Below are 17,976 nucleotides of genomic sequence, written 5' to 3'. Positions count from 1 at the left end.
GTAAAACTTTATTTTGTTCCATACAAGTACACGAATAAAATAGAAACGTAACGATGGGATTAAAAAAAAATGCACCAGCATTCAGCGCTCCATCCTCTAGCACCTTAGAACAGCTTCTTTTGCTTCTTCAGCTCCACCTGTTTCCATTTGGGCAGATCCTCAAACTCGTGGTATGTCATGCTGAACACGTTCACAAAATCATCGTGCGTCAGGTGGACTTCCTTCCGTGTCGGATTGACACTCGCCGGCAGGTTCGTCGGATCACCTCGCAACATATCGAGCGGGTACTTTTGGTACCGATCGAAATCATCACTGCTACCATCGTCACTCCGGACGGATGAACGAGGAACCGGAATCGGTACACCCGGAACTCGACCACCACCGACACCGACTCCATTCGGGTACTCGATTTCCGTGCGCAATTTTTCGTACAACACACACGTCTGGGGAAGAGAGAAAAAATGAGATTAATGGAGATCGTTACAGGGTGGCTCAAAAACCCGCCTTACCTCGTAGTACTTTTTATCCCATGCCTCAAAGAATCCTACGAATGTGATGGGCTCTTCGCCTTGACGAACGGTTGCGATCGGCATGGCCGTATCCCGTTGCACTGGATGCGTCGCGATCAACTGCTTGGCAAGATCCCAACACTGGGTGCGTTCTTCCGGCAGCGTGTGATCTCCAATCCACACGTACACCACGTTGCCAGCATCCAGCAGAAAGATGCTGTCCGGTCGCAGATCTTGCTGGGTAAACCCGAAGATCTGCCGTAACGTTGGTCTACCCTCGTCAAGAAGCTGACACCGATAAAGACCGATCACGGATGCGTCCCACGTGTGCGACACGTTCATCTGCACGATCGGTGCGATGATGTTCCCCGCTGTGGTCGTTTTTTTGAGCTGCTTCAAAAACTTCTCCCCAACCGAGTTGAAGAACTCGTCCGTCTCATTGCCCTCCATCACTAGGTTGTACTCCCCAAGCTGACCCGCGATCGATTTAGCCATCTCGCGCGAATCCCCCGTTGAGTACTGTCCGCACCAAATCCACACCTCGTTATCGGGCGCCTTCAGGATGTAGCAATCCTCCGGGTAGTACAGCGTCTTGCTTGACACCTGCACCGCCTTGCAGCTGTACGTCGTGTTACCGACGACCTTCAGCACGAAGCTGGTCGGGTACTTGCGGATATTCACCACACCACCACCCTGCTCGAGGCTGGGATCTTGCGCGTTCAACACGATCAACCCTCCTTTGAAGATCTGCAGGAAATGTGGCGGTTCCATGCCCTCGGTGATGCGCACCTGCACGACGTTCTTCTTCAGGTGTTCGCAGAGCTCCACCAGGAAGGCTTCCCCGATCGTACGATGTTCCGATGGAGCGTTTAATCCACACCACAGGTACACCACATTACGGATCGAGTTCGGTAGCGATCCATTCGCGTGCTCCGTACTACACGCGACCTCATAGTGCACGGCGTAACAGTTACCCGAGTAGAACGTTTTCGCGCACTTCGCCGGGATCTCCTTCACCTCATCGATGCCGATCTGATACACCGTCATATCACCAGATCCATCGTCCATCAGCTGCATCCTGGCGGCTAATCGAGGTCGCTGAATCAGCGTTAATGCGTCAAACTTCTCCGACATGCCCTTCACCGTGTTCCCGTTGATGTCAGCGCTTGTCCACGTCGGGAACAAGCTGATGAACTCCGCCGGTTCAAACCCATCGATCACACGCGCCACTGGAGTACTCGCCGGGTAGCCCTTCTTGATCACATAACCTCGCACGTGACGCATCGCTTCGGCACGGTTCTGTTTGTGGGAGCTGCGTCCGATCCAGATCCAGATGGCTCGTGGGAAGTAATCCACGATGTAGATGCTATCGCGCCCGTACAGATCCGACTGATCGAGTGTGCCAGTTTTGACGAGTTCTACCCGAAACACGCCGTTTACCGTGTCACACTGGTACAGCTTTAGCAGCATATCGGTTGTGGTTGATGCCAAGGGCATTGGTTTGACGAATCGTTTCGATAGGTTAAGCAACCCATTCCAGACGTCCTTACGGGCGCTGTTCATCGACTGTTCGTACCCATCATCGACGATCGCGAGTTCCGAGATTCCGTACTGCTTCTTGAAGCGTTCACCCATCCTGATCCCGAAGATCCTTTCCACAGATCCCGTCGATCGACCAACCCACACGAACACGATCGTGCTTGTCTGAAGGATCATCACCTGACCGCTGTTGAAGCACTGCCAGCTGATCGCCTTCTGCTGCACGCAACGATGTGGAGCCGTTCCGGAGATCTGATACAACCGTGGTTCCGGTGGAGTCGAAGTCGCATCACTACCGGAATGTACTCTGCAAAAGGCGTGAAGTAGAGATTCCTCTATTAAAAGCACGTCATGAAGAAGGCATGCCCGATATGCACACGTACACAATGCCATCCTCCTTGAAGTAGGACAGAAAGCGTATGCCTTCGTGTCCTTGCGACTCGCGGAACTGTGTCGTCTTGTGGTCGAGGTGCATGTCCAGTTCGATGATTTTGTACGCCGCCGATTTGGAGCGTTCCGGGCTGATGTTCGCCCCAAGCCAGAAGTGGATGTTGCGCTCTATCACGGCACCAGGGGATTTGATCTCACGACTCTGTGCAAATGCGTACGTTCGTAGGGTTTTTAGCAGAATGTCAAACATCGGGAACATTGTATACTTACGATCGTGGTTTTATCGCAACCAGCCGTCCCCACCAGCGAGGCTGCGTAGATGACGTACGTACACTCATCGTAGAACGTACCGTACTGCTCTTTCGGTAGCGTCTCGACGTGATCGTTCTGGATCCGCCAGATGTGGAATCCGATCGAGCGTGGGCTTATCTTCCGGAACGCGGTATCGATCTTGATGTCCTCGTACACGGGACGTTTCTGGTCCTGTGGGTGTGCGGAAACAAAAACTGATGAATGATCGGTTGTCATGACGACTACTTCATTTAAAGCAGAAATCGCAGCAACCAGGTGATTGAGGAGTCTTCTACCATTGACGTCACACCTTGATCCTGGTTGTCAATGTAAAAATTACAGTAATTTCCATTCGCAACGGTATTTGTGGGAAAGAAACCCGGCCGAGAACTTGCTATAGAGGATTCTAACCTGATTCCATGTTGTGGTTGGGAAATATGGTTAAGCCATCAGCATCATCATCATCATCATCATCATCCGCAGCAGCAGTACCATGGATGGTGCTGTTACGCTTCGGTGGAGAGGAAAATCGACCGGCCTTGTCTGTCGGTTTGGGGTGCTTTTATAACCAACGCCACACACCAAGGCCCCAAAACATCGCCGCCACGGGAAAAATGCCACGCCCCAGCTGAAAAACGGTGGAAACTTCTGGCCAAACTTTGGGTACCATTACCCACCGCAGCGAAAGCCGCCAATCTATCAATTTGATCCACGCCAGCGTAACATCGCGGCAGAACATATTACCTCCATTTTCCTCTCCCCCAACCACCCATCCACCCCCTACCCTCCTTTTCGGCATAATTCAACGGAACCGATGTGCCAGTTTCGTTCGGTTTCTTCTCCAATTTCGGGGCGGCCAAAAATGACCGAACTTAATGACTGTGCCGTCGATTGCCGGCAAAACCAACTACCGAGGCAAGGGTCTGAAATTCTATACCCATAGCAAAATGGTTGCTAGCCTGCGGTGGGAGTAACCACCCCCAATTTGCCCACCATGGCACGCATTACATGATCGCGTTAGCGTGTTCTACGGTTTGGGTGCGGTATGATCTTTGTTTTCCACTTTAGAGGGCTTTGTGGGAAACAATTCCGACCAGCTTCCGTGGCACAGAGGGCTAGAACTTTGCGGTGTTTGACGGCGCTATTGTTTTGAGTGCATTTAGCAACTCAGTAACATTGGTTTGGTGGGGTTTTGTTTCGCTCGAGGTTGACACACAACCCGAAGGAGTGCCCGAAGGAATCGGTTGCATTAAACACACATCAGGGGGTATTGTTTCCGCATCGGATCGCATTATATCACGCTCTTCACGCTAACGATACCTGTATTGGGCGGGAAAATGCGCCAGTCGCAATACGCAATACATCATTTCGTGCGATCAAAAAGACCCCCGTCTGGGTGAGCTTAGGGGCTGTGTTCGTTAATCAATTAGATTTAAGGGGCTTTTTCCTTCCTGAAAAGAAACTTTCCAGCTGTTGCCCAAAGGGGGCACCTGGACAAGCAAGAGCCCCATATTTTATTGACCGCTTTGTAACGATCCCAATCAAACGCGGCACCGTTCGGTCGTCGAAGGGTGGATTTTATGTAAATGGTAAATGGTTCGGTGTTCATTCCAAAACCCACCCTGGCGGCAGTCATGATTTGGGGCCCTTTTTTTTTGGGTGATTTAGTAGGATAAATTAAGCGTCCGCTTTCATTAGGCATTTTTCGGGGCGGACTATTAGTGCCCTGCCCGATGCCCAAAAGGGAACCACCCCACGGGCTACGAATATATTCCACCACGGGGCTTAATCTTTCAGCAGCCAAACAACGCCACCACTGCGTTAATGGGCCATTTCCACCCCCCCTTTTTGCGCCCAACATTAGTGATTTGCTTTGCGTAGGCCCGTGGGCTGTAAACGCACATTAATGACCTTCGTTCGTTGGTAATTATGCTGCAACGTTTTACACCTGCCGCAGTTATGTTGGAGCATCTTATGGGGATCAACAACGATCGACTAGCACAGAGAAGAGCATTTCTCGCGTTCGGGAGGAATGAAAAATCCATGTTTCCGTTGCTCGTCGCTGCGAGGCCGGTGGGAATCGCTAACTGTGAAAACAGACACCCGTGGTTGTCTCGTGGTTTACCGAAGGGACCGAAGGGAAATGATCGCGCGCGGGTGGATGCCTCCGATGACCGATCAGCTTTCCCACACGCACGCACGGTGGTTATGATTTTTATCCCACGAACCCACGCCGGTTCGTTCGCTTTGTTTGCGTTCTCGCACACCAATGTTTGCTTTTCCATCCGTCAACCGTTACACGGACAACATTGTCGCTCGGGAAGCGGTGGTGGGCGAATATGCAAAACAGCACCGGGAAAAATGCATTTGCAATAAAACATTAGAGAGAGAGAGTGTGAGCGATCGTTGACCGGTGGTAGGCGCGATCGTAGCCCCACCGGGCGGTTGCATCGTATGTTTGCTGCACTTAAAGTGCAGTTGCATTCGCCGTTGCCACAGGGTAGCTCGATCCACATCGAACATGCCCGATGCTTGTCACTTCCGGGCTTTAGACGGTGGCACGATATTTCCGCTGTTCAGCTTGGTGTGTTTGCCAGCGATCAGGCGGCAAAGCAATTAAAGAAGTGCAATTTTCCGCTCCAAGAAGCCCCGGTGACGGGGTTCGGTGTTTTCTACTCCTCCACCAACGGTCTGGTGATGGTTTATCGTTTGTTTGCGGATTAATTGCGAACATTTTCAGTCCGCTTTTCCGACCGGGCAAACGGACGGTTTTGTTTTTGATTAATTTTGTCGCGCTCTCACGCTCTCGCTGGCTGATCAGTCGTTTTCTTTTATCGACAGATCGCGATGTTCCTTTCATGTAATCCTGTCATGTCACGAGAGCGCATTCGAGTGCCTTCGCGACTCATGACGGCATCGTTGACGGTGGTAATGTGTTTATTTCTTCCAGTGCGATTGCGGTGCACCATTACGTGCCTCAAACCACAAGCCCGTGTCGAAGCGAGGCGAGACGGTGCGAAACATGGGTAAATTATGATCGATCGTAAAACGGGTTTTTGTCCGCTTCGGCACGGTTCCGCACGGGTTCCGAGCGGATTGAGCCGGAAAACTACCGGCTCTATTAAATTCGCAACGAAAGTGAGTCGGCAAACGGCGCTGTTCGAATGTGCTCCTGCCCGTGACTGGGATGTGTCGGTGCAGACATCATCATCATCATCATCACCATCATCGCCAATCAATCTGGGTCCGATTGGGCGATGGGTATGCAAAATACCGTTTGGAAATGAAGCAAGACGGAAAGGCGAACCAAAAAACAAAAAGAGTTGTGCATATATTTTTCCGGTAGGATTTTTTCGCCTCCGGCCAGTTCGGTTACTTTTCCTTTTCCTTCAAATGTTTGTTTAAAATTCATAGCCGGCTTGGGTTTCTTTTTCCGCTCGTCGGCAAATCCGTAATCAAGAGCAAATCGTTTCCAGCGATAGCTTCGGGCCGGTGGAAAGAGCTAATTAATTAGTACAACCGCGAGCGGGCACGTTGAGAAACGCGAAGCGTTTCTGCGCTTAGTTACGCGTGCCACCCGGTTGGTGAGGTTTCAATATAATTTATCGCGAGCTTTTCCATGTTTTGGAACCATTTAACGCGGCTCGTGGGATACTTCCGACGCTACCGAGCCGGACGGGAGTGCTTCCGAAACGTAAATCACGCGCAAATCACCGCTAGAAAATCCCGACATTAAGTTGATGAGCTGCTGACAGGAGATGTAAGGGTTCATTTTTCAAACTCCGCGCCACTTGCGAAGGGTTAACATGTGTTGGATTACGCCTGCTTGGATGTAAACGCTAGAAGGCAGTGTGGAAAAGGAGAAAAACAACGTCGGGAAATGGAATTGGTGCTTCCTTCTTTCACCTGACCGCGTGCGGTTGAAGCACGTGCGGTTTAGCGTTTATAATCCCCAACGTCGTTCAAGAAACCGCCACTTCCTGATCGCGCTCGATCTTCTGCTGATCTCTGCTCAATTTTTCTAGATTACATTATTCAAGGTGGAGTACGTGCGCGGGGTGAGAGGCCATAAAAAAGGAGGGAGAGCGATTCCGCGGTGGCGTCTAATGGCGAAAAAGGAACCGTTCGTTGGTTCGATCCGCGGGCACACGTTCGTTCGGGGCACATAATTGAAAGGTTTGCGTTATTTTATTCCTTTTTTGCTGCTATATTTCTCCTCTCTATTCCTTTTATAGGTGGAGTTTGCAAAATACGACAGCACGGGATGATAAATAACGGGTTTCGGTTAAGTGCTGAGAGCTTGCAGCATGCAACATCGATTGTACACTGGGGAAAAACTGAACGCAATCGTTAAGAGGGTGATAAACATAAAAAAACGCCATGCCATGCGAAAAGCTATTGATCATGTTCGGATAAATCTGATTTTTTTTATGACAAATGATGCTGACGTAAATGCCTGCGGTTTTTTTTAGCTTCCTCATGTTAACTATCATTACAAATATTAATAACAATTCATGATAATGATTAATATCTTTGATACTTTTTACAGGAGAGAGTACTAGAAGAGAACTTTTAATAGCTTACGAAGGGTTCTCGAAACACGTGATCTAACGTCGTCTTAGATTGCCCCTAAAGCTGTGTTTAAATGCTTGAGAACGAACAGTTTGGTGAACCACCTAAAACTATACAAACTTAATCGTACCGATTAAATGTAATGGCTGGAGTGCATTAAAAACTGAGCTTTCTTTGCGGCACAGAAACAATGAACCAAATCCATTAGCTATCCAGTTTCGTTCAAACCACCGGTAAGAAGTTAAATCCAACACAAAGTACTAACCCCAAAACAACAATAGATTTCCATAAAAGCCGGCAACAATTGCTGGTTGGTGGTGAGCGCGCAAAAGCGGCCATCCACCGCACTATGGCAAGAAACTGTAGCAAGACATAAATAATGCTGCCGTGTCATAAACCGAACGCAAACCGTGCCTTCTTCATACACCGGGCTTCACTGCTCCGAAGTGCCGGCTTTTCTTTCTGCTCGGAGGATTAATATATTTTTTACGATTTCCTACTCAAGGCTGGCTCGGTTGGCCGTGTTGTAGGCGGCCCTCGGAAGGAGCCCCATCGCCAAAGGGTGATGGCGAAATTAGAAAGAAGGAAGTACGGAACGTACCGCCGGTCGTGCACGGACGTCCGCGAAAGGGAGAGATCGGGAAAGATATAAAATAAAAGTAAAGAAATGTAGCAAACGGCTCATTATGCGATGGCTGGGGGGGAGCTGGCAAACGAGCGAACGGTAAGACCCCATCGGCATCGGAAAGGAAAGTTCCTTCGTGCGTGAGTGAGGCGAGTTTGTGGTGCTTCCTTTTTCGAAAACTGGAACATAATTTGATTATGTGGTTCCGAAAAAAAAACCACAATGCGCTGGTTAACCAGGCACGAACGAGCAACAAATGTATGTGATTGCTCGAGAGAGGAAGCACAAAAAAAAGGCTTGTAACTTATAATAATGCTGCCTGAGAAAGACCCGCGCCAAGGGAACATACGTACATAGTCCTTCTGGTTGATGTCTAGTATCTGCATCTTGGGAGGTAATTCGCTTCGTTTTCACACACGCACGCAGGCACACAGCAAACACTTAAGTAAAGAAGATTTGCGCAAAGGCAGTTATAAGCTTTAATTATCACGATTAGACTGACGAGTTTTCCACTGGCCTTTTTGTCCGACCCGGTTGGTAGCAATCTAGCGTCCCGGTTTTCGCACGGCACAACGGCACCTAACAGTGGAACTATTTGCACCCCAACTATCACAGATCACAGATTTGTCCACCTCGCTGAGGGACCGATCGGTTTCTTGCGCTCAGCAAACTACACGCAAAGTCCGTTTTCCGGACCGTTCCCTGTTAAAAGATCGGGACGAGATGACGAACGTTTTTCCCACAGGAATCCACGCAAAAGACACGCCACCCGGTCAGCGGACACGCTACAAAACCGATTACGTGTAATTGCAACGCGCGCACAGAAAAGAACGCGTCCCGCAAACGGCGAAAAACGGACAAACGCGAACACCCCGAAACAAGAGACTTGCGCGCTGCAGCAAGCGACGAACCTTGCACATCAAGAGACGGCACCGGAATGAACCGCACCATCGTCACCGGCCGACGGTTCCAGCTGGCCGGCGTACAACCGTGTGAGGTGGGGTTAGGCTAGTCGTGCATGTCTATTCGGGGTAAACCGAAAAGTGACTGGGCTGGTGTACAAATCGTACCCGTGGAGAAGAGTTGCTGGATCCCACGGCATTTTCTTTCCACGGCGGTCGAGGACGGAGATGGGAAAATTCATGCCCGAAGTCGTCGGCAGTCGGCAGCAGATTTCCGGGCTCGCGGTCAACCGAACCCGCTTATCGCTTTTCGTCGTCGCCCTTGAGGGAATGGTATGAGCGCAAAATCCCTTACGGGCAGCGGATATGCTATTTCACTTACGAGTGAGGGCAATAAGTCATACCGTGAGGATGCATTCGTTTGATGTGCCCCGAGTTGCGAAGGCACCGTAATGATGATGACGGGTTTCCGACCCATTCTTCGCACGCTTCAATGAATAATTTTGGCTGCCTTCGAGGCGTGGAGAGCGAACTACTCCGTAGGGCCTTTTGGAAGGATTGGTTTGTTTTGATCGCCAATGCTTCTTTGGATCCGCTTTCCATCGATCTACAGGGTGTGTAATTACGTCAAACTCATCCCGGTGGCTTTCTTTCCTCGGGAATGTCTGGCCTTGAAGTAAGGGTGATCGGTACAAACGACAGTTTCGTGAGGGTATCGAGTGACAGAGAAAATCCACCAGCAAGCTAATGAGCAACGGACGGGTTCTCTCACGATCGATTAAATAGGTTAATTGATACAACGAATCATAAGCGTACATCACGCCGAAGGAAGGCGTCAATTCCGTGCTGCCGTGAAAGCAAGGGAAATTTTTCTTAAGAAAAGTGGAAGCAAACGCGGCTAATCTCTTGATTGATATTCTCGATCTTTTGGCGACACGATCGCACTCACGTTAAGCTCACTCCGCACGAAATGCCGCTTACGCAGCTGGAATTTACTTTCTTTTGCGGTGCTTCTGGCAACAAAAAAACCGCTTTACCCGCTAGCTTGCAGATTTACTCCCCCAAAACCCGGCGAAACGAAGGTGTTCTATTATTTCGTTCACGTTTTTCCCTTTGCTTTCGCGGCATCTCAACATCATTCCTTCCATTCCGACGGCGTGATTTTAATCTCCGATTGCCGCGCACAAGTCTTTCGGAAATTGATTGAGTAATGAACCGTAAATAATTCGATTTGATCGCTCCGGATCTCCGGCCCGGTCGCTTAAGCCTCTTTTTTTGCGTTCTGCAGCCATCATTCTACGCTTCGTGGCCCTTTTGGGGGTGGTGGAGAGAATCTGTACGATCCGATCACCGGGACGATTCGGGGTCCAGAACACACGCCAAAGCGCCACACCACGGTGAAATAGAGAATGAAAGAAAAAAAAACACACTCTCCAGGGGTTGGGAAAACACAATGGCACTCCGTTTAAGTCGATCGTTCCTTTGCCCGGTTCATTGAACCGGTAAATTACGACACGAGCGCATCGAAAAGGAAGTGAAATGAAAAAACGTTCCAGCCTAGAATGCACTTTACCGGGGCAGTACGTGGAACTTAATGCTCCCCGGTGGTGCAGCGCGTGTCAGAGTCGTTTGTTTTCGGTGGATGGAGCTAGATCGAGGGCGACCGATCGTTCGTGAGCGCATGCACGCGCCCCTTGGACACCTCTTTTTTTTTGTTCACCACCAGCTAGCGGAGGGAAAACAACGCGATTGGCGATCGAACGTATAAAGAAAAAAAGGGGGGAAACCCGTTCCGTAAGATAATTCATCCCATTGAAGTGTTCCTTGGCCATTGTGCCGATCTCACCACGCGAACCCCGGGAAATCGAATCGGGAGTGTGCCGAATGCGACAAAAGGAAGCTAAATTTAGTTTACATTTCGCAAGCGACCGTATCGAATGCACATTTATGCGTTAGCACTTTCTTGCCGGAATGGAGGCAGATAAAACATGTATGCCGGGAGAAAACTTAGAAAAGCAAAGCAACGACAGCAACGACAAAAAAGCAAGCTAGTAATTGCAATGATTGTTGCAAGCACAACCGTTTGACAGGGCGATCGTGAGCAGCGCCTGTTTTTTTATTTGTGCTCGCTCCGGAGACGAACAAATTATTCCATTACACAATTAGTCACACAATGTTACCACCTACGAAGCGTTACACTCCAGGAACAATCGTTTGACATCTTTTGAATGCATCCAGGCGGGCTTGGTCTGCCTTTCACAGGAACCGTTGTAGCAAATTTGTGAAATTGTGCTTTAATATGTGCAAACTATACACCCGTGATGAATTCCCCTGAATTAAATGACTAGAATTAGGGGAGGGGTGCTGAACGAATTATCGTCGCAAAAAGCTGCCCAACGTGGTTCTGGCAAGGCGTAGTTATCATGTGACGAGTCGTGTGAATGTTCTAACCAGCGCGGGTTTCCGAAATAAAAGCCTACCCGCGTCGCTAATGGGCAGCCAGTGGACGGAACTGGCGCCCTTTTCCCGCGGTTGAAAATTTGTAATCACCTCATCTGTTCGTGAGTAGTTTTTACTGCGTTTTTCGTGTTCTCTCTCTCTCTCTCTCTCCTACCTACCTATCACCTTCATTGGTGTGCTCCCACATCCCATTTTTTTGCGGGTGGCCAATTTTCGAAATTCCCAAACCCACTACGAGCCAACAGCGGGTTCGTCGCTTTTCCCTATCCACGCTCGTTGTAGTCTTTCGTTCGACACGGCTCCGGGGTTGTGTCATTTTTACCAGCACCTAGCATTTTCCTCCCCACGAATGTGGAATGGAATCCGTTCACGATTAGTTCGAGATTTTCGGCTGTCAACACCTCTCGCGTTCGCTAGCGTGACGGTTGGGCTGTTTTCGTGGCTCATCTGCGCCGTTCACGGTTCATCACCCTTTGTGGACCGAAGCGACGTGAGCAATTTTTCCAACACCTCCGATCGTGTGGTCTACCATGCATGCACTTCTCGTACATGTGCAACGAGGTTTGGTGTGGTTTTTTTATTTTGCTTTTATTATGGTACCACCGGCTTTGACCTTTCGTTTCGGGAGGTTGTTTGTGCAATTTTCTGCAAACCACACCGACGGGGCACGGCAACCCAACGTGGTCGCTTTCCTTGAGGTGGATGTGTGTGTGTGCTTCTAACGATAAACATGCGCACCCGCGATGGGTACGGGCATGGCAAACAAAAGAAACGCGACAGGGAGTGTTGCTGAAGCCATGCAGCCAGGGTGGGGAGAAGGCTTTTTCCCGGCACCCTGCTGAGTGGGAACTGCTGGCCAGAGCTCGGCGAGCTTCGACGTGATGTGTTGTTTTTTTTTTCCACTGCGCCCTTTTTCCCGTACTCATTCATTATGGGCGAAGAGCTGGATGAGCTTTGATCAGTTTTGCACAACGGCACGATCGCGTAGATCGCGTGGATGTAAAATCCACCGCTGGCAAAAGGGTACGATCATGCTTTTCCGCGAGGTTTTGCCATTATTTCATTACATTTGACATTTCTAGCGGGCTGGTTGGCTTGATAGAGTCGTAGCTGTAAAACGCACGATCGATGTGGCCGTACAAAAGCGGCATGTTCTACTTTCGTGGGGCATGAATCATTCAAGCTACCGCAGGGGAGCGTTCGTCTCTTTTCGCTCGTGATTCCGACTCCCCGAAAAGAAGATGAAAAATAGAATCATGCGGTGATGGTTGTTCCCGCTGATCGCCCTGCGTTCTTTTTCATTTCCCAAACGAGGCGCTGGAAACGGCCCCCAAAAACCGCAAGTGTGTCGTCGACGGTGTATTCACACCGGCACAATGGGGAGAGGAAAAAAAAACACAAGGGTGCATTCGTTCGGTTTCCCACCCCCCCATTCGGAACGATCGGATGCGGGTTGGAAGTTGAGCGATGTCACCGGAAGCCGTACGCTAAAGTTGCGATAGTGCTTCCCTTTGGTGAACGCAACGACCAAATAATGGTAATTTATTCTCCAGCTGGTGCCGTTTCAGCCGACTTTTCCGGCAGGTTAAACGTTAGAGCACATTTACGAATGATCGCAGCTGATCGTTTTGGAATGTTCTACACTTGTTACGGTTGCGGGAATTCGATTATGCAGGGAAAATTTTAAAATAAATTATAGCTACCCGTAAACCTACCTGAGGAGTGGTTTTCATCATCGTAATATGCACCGATCGGAGCGGAGAAACTTTTCCCGAATGGTTCGCAGTTTTCCCACAGCAACTGATCGGTCAACTAACACATACTCTCACTGGAGGCTAGATTGTTTTTAGAGTACTTTATTCGCAAACGAGCACTGGCATTCTATTGAGGAAATAAATTTAATAAAAAAAAACACGTCGTCGTTGGCATCAAGCAAACGATCGCTTCGATGATCGTCAGGCGATAGGCAGCAGAAATTAGCAACACTGCACCGTAAGCTAAGCCGCAGCGGTGTAGCGTTTTCCGAGCAGCGTTTTTGGGGCTCTTCCCAGCGAGCGACCGTCGTGCAGCGAATTTCACTTTCAACTAATCCCGCGGCAACTGTCACGCACGGCTCCAACCGCTCGCTGTGAATGGAAACGGGAAAAGCGCTGGCACTGGCCTTTCCCCCTTCGGTGCAGAGTGGATCACCGATTTCACCGTTCTATCTCGCCAAACGTTGGGGTGATTTTTTCCGAAACAGGGAGTGGAGCTTCACTTCAAGGCAAATTTGCCCCCAACATCACTGCCCGTTCTGAACCCGTGATCCTCCCTCTGGGGGTGGTGGAGCAGCACATTGGAAGAGCAAGCATTGTCGGGTCGTATACTCACAACCCCCAAACGGGCATGTTCTCTATTCATCCGGTCCTGAAAGCAGTTGGGCTTGGCCCCAGGTTAGAGCCACAAGATTCAAATGCATAGTGGCAGTTTTAGTAGTAGTAGTAGTAGTCGCAGTAGTAACAAGGGGTGGCACAACCCAAATGGAACAATGCTGGGTGACCGTGATGGATTCGGAAAAGCGCACGCCCCCTGGCCGTGACTAATGTTGAACCGAATTTACTGGGCGGAATTCACCCATCCCGATTGAGCTTTAGCTGCAGGAAAGAGATCGAACAAACGCCACTAACGCTGATGGTTAAAAGCACTCGTTTTGATAAATGATCGTTTGAACAAACAAACAAAAAACTAGACCCACAAATTTAAGGCCTCCCTTTTCTCGTTTGCACGGTTTTAGTTCGCCTCACAATAATCGATAAAATCAGATCGCGTGACAATTGGGCTCATCGTGATGATGCAAACGGCACTGGCACTTGGGTTTTTGTCCCCCCCCCTAAAAAAAAAAAGAAAAACCAACAATATCACACCGATGCTATTCTGCGCGCGTTAACGTGCACGTAGTGCGCATCAAACTGGCCACGGAGTACTGGCACAAAATCCGCACATGCACCGCACCGTTACTAGCGACGTGATAAAATGATTAGCGAGACCATGCGGCCTCGATCGTACAGAAAGGAGGGTGGTTTCAACCCTCGCGGGCCATTTGGTGAAAAGACGTCAAGATTTTCCCTCCCCACGTAGGGGGGGGGGGGTGGTATGGCTTCTTTTTTTTCTCTCTCCCCTGAAACATTTACGCGCCTCGGTGGATCTATTTCGATTCCTTCACGTATGATCGGCGCTTTTTATCACCACGCTTTTCTGCTTCATCCGGACGCGTCACTAATGCACCCTTAAGCGCCTCTCGCGGTGGGGTTACAATTCTCTTTCACTGTTTCACACACTTATCGCATTCCGTATAGCAGACATATCGCCCGGTTCGGAGCTTCCAGTCGGTTGTGTCGGCGTGCTTACCGGAGCATGGCTCCGGTTTTTATTTGCGTACGAATATCCGCAAACGGGGATGGGGTGGTATGTTATTCCTTTTTTTTTCCTCCCCCTCCCCAATCGCTATTGTGCGTCCAGGGGGGGTGATTTGAATGCGCTATTGCTCTGGAAGCCCTACGAGCGACGCCGTTTGGTGCGATGATTTCACTGGGACAGATCCTACACACGGGCGATGGGGGCCGTGATTTACTCACCCTTGGCACCCGCGCAAACAACTATGCTGTGGGTGGTGGGGTGATGCTATGTGTTTATGCTATGCTTGCTGACCACAGCACAATGATAAACAACGTAATCTCGGTACCTTGCAAAGCGGGTGCTTTTTATCCGTGCGCCTAATACGAAGGGAAAAAAAGAGAACCAACCGCCAGCATGTTGCGGGTTTTTTTTTCTTCCTTCCACTGGGACTGGGGAAACTCGCACCCTGTTCAGGGCTTGTTTTAGATAGGCAAAAAGCTCGGCGTTAGCGTTTGAACACGGTTCGCCGTGCTTTAATTGTTGAATTAGAGAACCATCAATGGTTTACAAAACGAATCGCGCGGGGGGTGTAGCTGTTAATTATCATGATAATCGCGATAGGTCGTAAATTTCGCGCAAGGACGGTCAGTTACCCGAGCCGCGTGTGCAATTGTGCGAAAGAACCGCGGAAATGAGAAGCTTATGTCATCAGCCCCGGGACGACACGGTGTGTAACGTTAATTACAACATTCGATTTTATTAGCGACTAGAGAGATTGTCCACGTGGCGTGTCCTAAGCGACGGCGCGAACATTCTGCTCTTCGGATTTGGACTTTTCTCCACACTCGAACCGCTGGAAGTCGACTATTTGTAATCGGTTTGCTTCCAGCACCTCACCGACGGTGTACGTTGGATCGACCAGATACTCCTGATGGATGAGACACGTTTCTTCGTCCTTGTCGGTGGCCGGTTCGTCCTTCCCCTGAACGCCAATGCGCTCGGGTTTCATGCCCACGATGTGCTGGCAAACTTTGCGGGCCACCTGTACGGCGTTGAGTTCGTCGTCACCTGTTTCCTGCACCGTGGAATGATCTGCCTTAAATGCCACCAAGCTGCCGTACTTCCCGACGAGAGGCACGTCAAAGGGAACTTCCTCGTTTGGTGCGGGATGGACGTATCCTAAAAGCGAAGTGAACATGTTCTCGTTAGCGAAAGCTCATGCAGGAGATCGTTCAACTCACCTGTCAATTGCACGTTGTCCGGCACCTTGTAACAGATGGCCCTGTTTAGCGAGGCGTTCTCACCGACCGTCCCAATCACCAGTGCGAGATGGTCACCCAACGATTTGCCATCCTCCAGGACGATCTGCTTCAGCGCTTCACCGTTTAGCCCAACTTTGGTCAGATTTACATCCGCTTCCACGTGTTCCAGGTGTCGCACGCAGGCAGCCGATGCGACCTGCACGAACCGTTGGAAGCTGGCATTTCTTGCGACGAAATCCGTCTCACAGTTTACCTCAACCATTGCACCGGCATTCCGCTGAACTAGCACCCCGATCAGCCCTTGTGCCGTATTGCGTCCCTCGAGTTTCGTAGCCTTTGACCAACCCATCGCTTGCGCTTGCTCCTTAAGCCACAGTTCCGCCTTCGCCAGGTCGTTGTTGTGCAGCTCGAGTGCTTTCTTGCAGTTGGCGAATGTGTAGCCGGTCTTTTTGCGAAGCGAAGCCAGTGCACTCTTCTCCGCAGTGGCGTACAACCGGATGCCGGTCACGTGGAACAACCGCGGGATGCTTTTGAACAACATCGCGTTACGGCTGAAATGCGAAATGTTCCCATCGGATAGCGTTTAGAAACAATCGAGGTACAACAGAGGTGAAAAGAACAAATGGTAGCTTTATGTATAAGAATATGTGTGAATACGTCAACTTATATATATAACTATCCTGTGTTAGCTTTTACAGATTCAAAGTTAATCGAACTCCAACTGCAACACAGGCGTTGATACTGGTTCAGGACAAACGACAACGACAATTAAACGCTAGGTAGACCGCCGGTCTAATAAATGAGTGATGAATAAGAACGACAAATGGGTCATAAAAGTCCAATAAATTGAAATGCCTGGCTTTGATCAAGCTTCCTATATTGCCTGAGCCGCCTGCAGGTTGATGATCTTTGAGAAACACTCCACTCCACACGAAACGACCAATCAGTCACAGACAGAGAGAGAGAGAGGCTTAAGGTGGCATGAGAGCCAGAAGAAACTGCAGACGGTGCCGATGGATGGGCCCTGTTGGAAAAGTACGCCCGCCGTCCTATGTCAGATGGCCAGATGGGTAGTAGAAGGTGACTCGGTGACGCTTCGCTTTAAAGCTGTTCATCATCAAATCGATTCGGATCGCCCCCGAATCGGTGCAAGCCATCGAACCGGGGCGGTTCACCCTCGAATCGGCTCACACCGTACGGGCCCATATCGTCCTCCTCGACCAGGTTGTCGAACATCTCTGCTACTTCCTCGGCGAACGTTAGCCGCTGATTGCGGGTCCAGTTGGAGGTGTTCGGTTGGAAGTTTATCACTTCCGTCAAGATCCGCTGGAACCCTCGCAGCTCGGATTCGATTATTCGCTCTTCCTCCTCCGTGAACGGTCCGTTCGGATCGTCCCGGTTAGCCGAGAGCAGGGAGCTAACGAGATCCTGCGGCGGGGGTGTCGGGGAGCGTTCGGGTTCCTCGTTTACGTTCATGTCCGACCACACAAAGTTATGCATCGTCTGGATGAGTTCTTCCACCCCAACCGCTTGCCCATCGTCATCCTCCTCCTCATCGTTCTCTCTGGCCGGCTCGAGCTCGATCACGTCCAGCAGGGCGTTGTAGTGTTTCGCCTCACTGTATGTGATGCCATCGGTGCTGCTTTCTGGCAGCGACGAGCAAAGCAGAACAGCTAACTCGATCGGGCGTGACTGTGCGAAATCTGCATACAGCGGAATACGCTCGAGGAAGGTACGGTCTTTTGCGTTGAAGTAGACAAACAACGCTTCCGTCCGATTCAAAATTGCACTGGACACTGTGGCCAGATCGGCGGAACCGTGTGCGTACAGGATCAGTGTTTTTGTGTAGTACTTATTGCTAATTACGTAGGGGTAGCCGATCGATTCCGGAGCATCACTACTGAGGACTATTGCGTCCTGTTCGTTCGTTGCCTTGCGTATTAATTCAATTACGCTCTCCGGCTTGACGGTTTCGTCCGCCGACATGATGAGTACTATCGGTTCAGTCATGGTTATGAGAGATATTGGTTTATGCGCGTCTTCTCGAGTCG

The 17,976-nt window shown here is 50.1% G+C and overlaps 3 protein-coding genes across 3 annotated transcripts; all 3 read right to left on the bottom strand.

The window, feature by feature from the left end:
* Positions 1-90: 90 nt before the first annotated feature.
* On the bottom strand, positions 91-8,312 carry LOC128726141 (villin-like protein quail). The gene is made up of 5 exons (XM_053819930.1): positions 8,280-8,312; positions 2,709-2,921; positions 2,432-2,640; positions 510-2,355; positions 91-443 (listed from the first exon to the last, which is right to left on the bottom strand). Exons 1-5 carry the CDS (start codon positions 8,310-8,312, stop codon positions 105-107), a joined length of 2,640 nt encoding a protein of 879 aa, XP_053675905.1. The 3' UTR covers positions 91-104.
* Positions 8,313-15,299: 6,987 nt separating this feature from the next.
* On the bottom strand, positions 15,300-16,990 carry LOC128722735 (elongation factor Ts, mitochondrial). The gene is made up of 2 exons (XM_053816414.1): positions 15,905-16,990; positions 15,300-15,842 (listed from the first exon to the last, which is right to left on the bottom strand). The coding sequence occupies exons 1-2, from the start codon at positions 16,464-16,466 to the stop codon at positions 15,457-15,459; spliced, it is 948 nt and encodes a 315-aa protein (XP_053672389.1). The 5' UTR covers positions 16,467-16,990; the 3' UTR covers positions 15,300-15,456.
* A 9-nt stretch (positions 16,991-16,999) lies between these two features.
* On the bottom strand, positions 17,000-17,935 carry LOC128722486 (alpha- and gamma-adaptin-binding protein p34-like). The gene has a single exon (XM_053816150.1). It carries the CDS (start codon positions 17,933-17,935, stop codon positions 17,027-17,029), a length of 909 nt encoding a protein of 302 aa, XP_053672125.1. The 3' UTR covers positions 17,000-17,026.
* Positions 17,936-17,976: the final 41 nt, after the last annotated feature.

The sequence above is a fragment of the Anopheles nili genome, chromosome 3 (assembly GCF_943737925.1).
Source record: "Anopheles nili chromosome 3, idAnoNiliSN_F5_01, whole genome shotgun sequence".
NCBI classification, from domain to species: domain Eukaryota; kingdom Metazoa; phylum Arthropoda; class Insecta; order Diptera; family Culicidae; genus Anopheles; species Anopheles nili.
Note: the sequence above shows the minus strand (reverse complement) of the source record. Positions and strands in the feature narration are given on the sequence as shown.

What these genes read in the sequence shown, in the direction of transcription:
- LOC128726141 (XM_053819930.1), bottom strand. Translation starts at nt 8,312, where the DNA reads ATGCAGATACTAGACATCAACCAGAAGGACTAT. An exon ending in ACATCAACCAGAAGGACTAT is followed by an intron (nt 2,922 to 8,279) that starts GTACGTATGTTC and finishes GCACACCCACAG; the next exon opens with GACCAGAAACGTCCCGTGTA. An exon ending in GTTGCGATAAAACCACGATC is followed by an intron (nt 2,641 to 2,708) that starts GTAAGTATACAA and finishes GCATTTGCACAG; the next exon opens with AGTCGTGAGATCAAATCCCC.
- LOC128722735 (XM_053816414.1), bottom strand. Translation starts at nt 16,466, where the DNA reads ATGTTGTTCAAAAGCATCCCGCGGTTGTTCCACGTGACCGGCATCCGG. An exon ending in GGACAACGTGCAATTGACAG is followed by an intron (nt 15,843 to 15,904) that starts GTGAGTTGAACG and finishes CTTCGCTTTTAG; the next exon opens with GATACGTCCATCCCGCACCA.
- LOC128722486 (XM_053816150.1), bottom strand. Translation starts at nt 17,935, where the DNA reads ATGACTGAACCGATAGTACTCATCATGTCGGCGGACGAAACCGTCAAG.